Source organism: Pieris rapae, chromosome 3, assembly GCF_905147795.1.
Source record: "Pieris rapae chromosome 3, ilPieRapa1.1, whole genome shotgun sequence".
Taxonomy (NCBI): Eukaryota; Metazoa; Arthropoda; class Insecta; order Lepidoptera; family Pieridae; genus Pieris; species Pieris rapae.
In genome coordinates this window covers 5,170,288-5,175,763 of record NC_059511.1, presented here as the reverse complement: position 1 = coordinate 5,175,763, position 5,476 = coordinate 5,170,288, and the positions used below count along the sequence as shown (strand labels likewise).

The window sequence follows — 5,476 nt, the reverse complement described above, 5'->3', positions numbered from 1 at the left end:
AACTTGGAGTGATATAGCAATCTCCGATTTCTAGCACCATGCCACAATTTCGAAAATCTTTGTATGACTGCCAGCCTATACTTGTTATTGAGCCAATCATTGAAATTTATATTCTGGTTACGCGGTAAGATTACTCTAGTCAGAGAACATCAACAGCATAGTATTGAACAGTTGGTTCAGAGTATTAGTTTGCTTTGAAATTGAGACGAAATTTCAATATCAGTTTATGAAATTGGGAATCGGTTGATGCGAATTCATTTTGTAGCATGTTGGTTCTGAAATAATACAATTATCATGATATACCAACCTGAAATATAACATAACTACTTTGTACTTAATACATAAATAATGTATTATATTTTATTAATTTTAATTAAAATTATTATGATTATTATTAAAATGGATACAGAAAGCTACTTACTGTATAGTTACTTCATGTATCATTTGCCTTTTTATATTTGTCTCCAATACAAAAAAGGGCCAGTAGTAAGGATAAGACATAGACATAGATAGATAAGAGAACAATTAGTAGTAACAATGAGTATGTTTTGACTGATAAATACTTTGCTTAAAGTAGAATCACAAAAAGTTCATCAAACGCACACTGACAGTACCTACTTAATGAGGGCGTAATTAAAAAAGTACGATTTCGATAAATTCGAACAATGCATTAGGTAATATAAAATTATAGAAAGGATTATACGACTGCTTCGTTTACCACTAAGCCACGGAGATAGCAAACCAATAAAACAACGTATATTACTCACAATTTTATTTAGTTTTATATTAAACTTTATATTTTTACAAAGTTTCTAGTCACGTAAAAATTACTTATAATTAATTTGATATTAACATTTGACATTCATAATATTTAAAAGATGTTACACATCATATTTTACTAATTACAATATTTACAATTTACATATTTCAAATATTCTGGAAAAGTAAATTCGAGAGATTTTATTGATATATTCCTTTATAAATTAGAGATTCAAACAAACATGAAGAATCACAGCCAGTAAAAAACTATTGATTTATATTAAAGATTTTAAGGTGGATTTACGTGTTCAAGCATTTCTGGTAAGACGTTGTATGCTACCATATTAGTAAAACCTTTTGGTTCCTTTTTTGTTACTATTGCAACGATTTCTTCCTCTGGAGGTGGTGGAGGAAACTCATTACTCGATTCTACAGATATTGATACATTATCTACGCTAAGTACTACTTCTCTATTGTCAATCTCTATCCTATTACGCTCTACTATAGAACTGTCCTCCATAATACTGTACAAATTCTCCGACCTCCCTTTATGAAACATATGTCAGGAGCTCATATAAAATGGATCCGTAACGTTAACCTCGTCGTTGACTGTGTTACCTTTTTGCGACCACTCTTTTTGTTGATGTTTTATCCTATAAATAATCTCGTCGTGAATAACTCCGAAACACATAGCTGTCAACGCGAGTCCAGTCAGTGTATACACAGAGCAAAACCACAATACAGTTGAATTAATTGTGTAATATCTGACACCATTAATGGTGGTGTAGCTAGTTCCTGGTATTATATTACCGAATCCTATTGTGCTTAGTGCCATAAAACAGAAATAAAAGCCATCTATTAAACTCATATCGTCCAATTTATATAGAACAATCGCTCCTATAGAGATGTAAACGAAAATTGTCGCTAAACACAATAAAACAGGGGCTAATATACTTAAACCGTGCATAGATAATTTAGAATCTGTATCCGGCCAACTAATAACATCATCTTTAGCTGTACTAGTCGTTGGTCTGTCAGAGAGTGATGAGTCCTTTTGACTATCAGTTTTTAAAACGTAGCATTCCTCTGTTGGGGTTTTACTTGAGTTCTGACTGTTAAGCATTTCCTCTTGCTGTCGTTTGAGTTTCATTCGTCGTTCTTTCTCTGCCATTCGTCGTTCATCGTAGCAACAATAGCCACAGTTTGAACAAAGACAACAGCATAATGCTCTACTGAAAACACTTCGAGCCATTTTAGAGAGTAAAGAGCCGACACTCGAAAGGTATACAAGTGTCAGAGGAATTCCAATTAGCGCGTATAAAATAGTGATTCCTTTCCCCAGCATAGTTCTCGGCGCAATATTACCGTATCCTGTAAAGAGAAAATTACATCATTTAAAATAACATTATATTAAATACTAACAGACTCGGCCAAGCGTTGCTGTGGCTAAGGTTTTTCTTATATTACATAGAAGTAAACTATTCAAGGGAAAAGGTAGGAGAACTTGTGTGATAGGTAGATAGCTTATGTGATACGTTGGTACTTTTACCACAGCGCCATCTGTTAGAATAATAACAAATAATAAACAAATATTTGAAATAAAATAATATTGCGGGTATAAATTGAGATGTTAGCTATCCTATCCTACCTTTTAAGTTAGATCAAACTGCACACGGTGTGCAAACTTTGATTGATATCGGTTCGGTAATTTAGGAGACCATCGCGGACAAACATCGTGACAGGAGATTTATATATATTAAGATTATATGATGATGCGTTATACATATATTCTTATTAAATATTTTATTTTTATAAGAATCTGGCCCTTGGACTATGTTTTAACAATGAAAACTCGAATGTTCATTTTTTTGAAAATCGAATCCAGAATAGAAATAGACACTAGCAGATAAGCAAGAAACAATGTTTTTTATAATACAAATTGTTATATCGAAGTAATAATAATTTTATTAAAAATTTAGTTTCATATCTGTTAACTTACCAATAGTTGTTAAAACAGTCAATGAGTAGAAAAAAGCCAGTGCCAAGTTCCAGTCATGCTCTTCATAATGATTGTTGAATTCACTCTCGCCAAATTCGCCCAAAGCCATTTCTTTATAGCTCACTCCATACTGCGACGCCATTTCAGCTGTGACCCTTTGCATCAACTCGTTTTGAAATTTTAAAATCTCCGCTGCGGCCAAACGCGTCCAATTTTCTCTGTACAGAATATTTAAAGATACAGTTATTTCCCAAATATTTTCCACCGCTCTGCTTCTCGCATCCCAAAAGTTAGCCGACATGCTCAGATTTCCATAATCGTTGTATTCATCAACATCTTTCTTACTATCGTTGCTGTGTACTCTATGTGTGATCTTTTGTTTGTCTGGTAAAAGCCTTGGTCGCGATGGTATTTCAACCCCGCCCTCTATCGCTAAGAATATAAACGAACCGAGAAATGTGTACGCCAATAATACAGAAAATACAACACTATTCGTTAGGGATCCGACAATAAATTGTTTTCGTCTATACTTGGTTGTTTTAAAACAAAAGCAACAAACTACTTTCTGCCGGGAAGTTTGTGTTTTCTTTCTGCTATTAGATGCCACTGAGTCCACATCTTGGCACTTGTCCAAAGGGACGCTCCCGTTCAATGAGGGTTTTGCCAATGTGTATTGTTCGAAACGGTTGATTGCTTCCTTGTCCAATACATGGTTTAAATCCATTTTTTTGTTTTATCTTTGGTGTTTCGTCATTATTACTATCGTTGGCATCTGAAACAAAAATAAGTTTTTCTATAATAGACTGCTATAGGTTTCCCTGCGTAACGAAGGAGTAATTTTTCAAAGTCTTCTAAGGATAAGAGGAAGGAAAATGAGTGACAAATAAAAATATGAGCAAAAGTATGATTAATGGTTACTCATATTCTCCTTAAGATAAATTTTGCAAATGTGTCTTATGAATTACTTTCTTTTCGACTAAAAGAAACATTACTTATATATAACGGGGCGTGTTTTTTCTAAAATAGGCCTCTAATTTAATGACAAGCGTTAAATATTTACGTATAATAGTTACAATACTTCGACAAAATACGTGCAATAGTTATCAGTGATGTTTTTCCTTGTTCAACATGAGTAAATAAGTATATTCGTGGTCCTAAACACATTTAAAATGTTAACAAATTAATTTTAAAATTTAAATAAGAACTCCATTCACAAAGGTTGTCAACTCTAAAACGAAACAGTACAGTAATTATTATAAAGGTACAAATGACAAGTGCGTCATCATATCAAAATAAATTTTCTGTATTTTACAGTATTTCTCCAGTAGGGTTATTATTATTTTTTATTAATATTCAATACCTTCATAAATAAATGAGAATCATTAAAAAACTTAAATAAAAAGTAGGGCAACTGGCAGCTTGTTTTCTAGCGATCTCTTCCAGACAACCGCTGTGAAAAGGCTCGCCTTGAGAATCACGACCAGAAGAGCACAACTTCAAAATATACAATTACTTATTCTAAAAAAGGAAATCAAAGCAATTAAAACATAAATATAATAAGACGGTAAATGGGACATAAAATAAACAATATTATTGATGAAACTATAAAAATATTCAAATTTATATTGGTGTATTGTGGCTTATAAATAAAAATGATGATAAAGTTTTTGATTGGAGAATCATAAAATTTTCTCCTAAATTGAAATGAAAACATAATTTTACTACAAGTACGCGCTATGAATATTTCATCGAACACGTTAGAGGTTTTACAATCTTGTTGATAAAAATTGTTTTATATGGTAACAGGAAGTGGACCGATTATGATATTTACTAGCTCAGACCACTACTTGGGAAGAAAGACCTGCAATTAAATATATTGAATACTTTTTGTTTGTTTCTTCCCTTTTGTTAACCTTTGAAACTTTTTTAAATATAATGTATGATATATTCAATCTTTGGCTATATTTTCAGTGTACTTGTTTGTAATTATATAATTTATGTTAGCTGTAGGATTACGAAATAAATAAATATCATGTGTTACATTAAAAAAACCCAAAAGTTTTATTTTATTTTATTAGATGCGCAGTTGCGCTTTAATCCTAAAAATCTTTTGGCCTCAGACTGCAATAACTCCTTAGATGGCCTGAACAAACTTGTCTATTCTGAGAATATATGCATGCCTTATACAAATATCTAATCATAATAACATTTTACTCCAAATGTTACCTAAGTAGCAAAGAAAGTACAAAGTCTACTCAGTAGATGGCAAGGCGTATCACGTATAGTGATTTTAATGATATTTAAAAAAAAGATTAATTAATGTGGTCTTCAATCAATTGAATAGAAGAATGTATTTTTCAAAAGAAAATATTTTCTCAGTTTGTCGTCTAGAGAATAAAAATTTATTTATCAAGTTTATAAAATAACTGTATCCGAAAAGCATTAATAGCAACGATTTTGGCATTTGTCCAATTTGTTTATTTTTCGGTCAAATAAGTTTGTAGTATACATTAAGCAAAGAGTAAGTAGGAAAAGTACATTTTAATGTTGTACTTACTCAAATATTACATTTAAATTTAAATATATGTCACTAAAACCTTATATAGTATATACACCGCAAGAAGAGCACAATTTCAAAATTACAACAATTACTTATTCTAGCAACTACAAAGCAATTAAAATCTATGTAGACGGTAAAAGTGACATAAAATAAATAAT

General features: G+C 31.4%; 1 protein-coding gene across 1 annotated transcript; it reads right to left on the bottom strand.

The window, feature by feature from the left end:
- Positions 1–957: 957 nt before the first annotated feature.
- LOC110993291 (TWiK family of potassium channels protein 9-like) lies at positions 958–3,524 on the bottom strand. The gene is made up of 2 exons (XM_022259490.2): positions 2,759–3,524; positions 958–2,130 (listed from the first exon to the last, which is right to left on the bottom strand). The coding sequence occupies exons 1-2, from the start codon at positions 3,480–3,482 to the stop codon at positions 1,322–1,324; spliced, it is 1,533 nt and encodes a 510-aa protein (XP_022115182.2). The 5' UTR covers positions 3,483–3,524; the 3' UTR covers positions 958–1,321.
- Positions 3,525–5,476: the final 1,952 nt, after the last annotated feature.

What these genes read in the sequence shown, in the direction of transcription:
- LOC110993291 (XM_022259490.2), bottom strand. Translation starts at nt 3,482, where the DNA reads ATGGATTTAAACCATGTATTGGACAAGGAAGCAATCAACCGTTTCGAA. An exon ending in GACTGTTTTAACAACTATTG is followed by an intron (nt 2,131 to 2,758) that starts GTAAGTTAACAG and finishes TTCTCTTTACAG; the next exon opens with GATACGGTAATATTGCGCCG.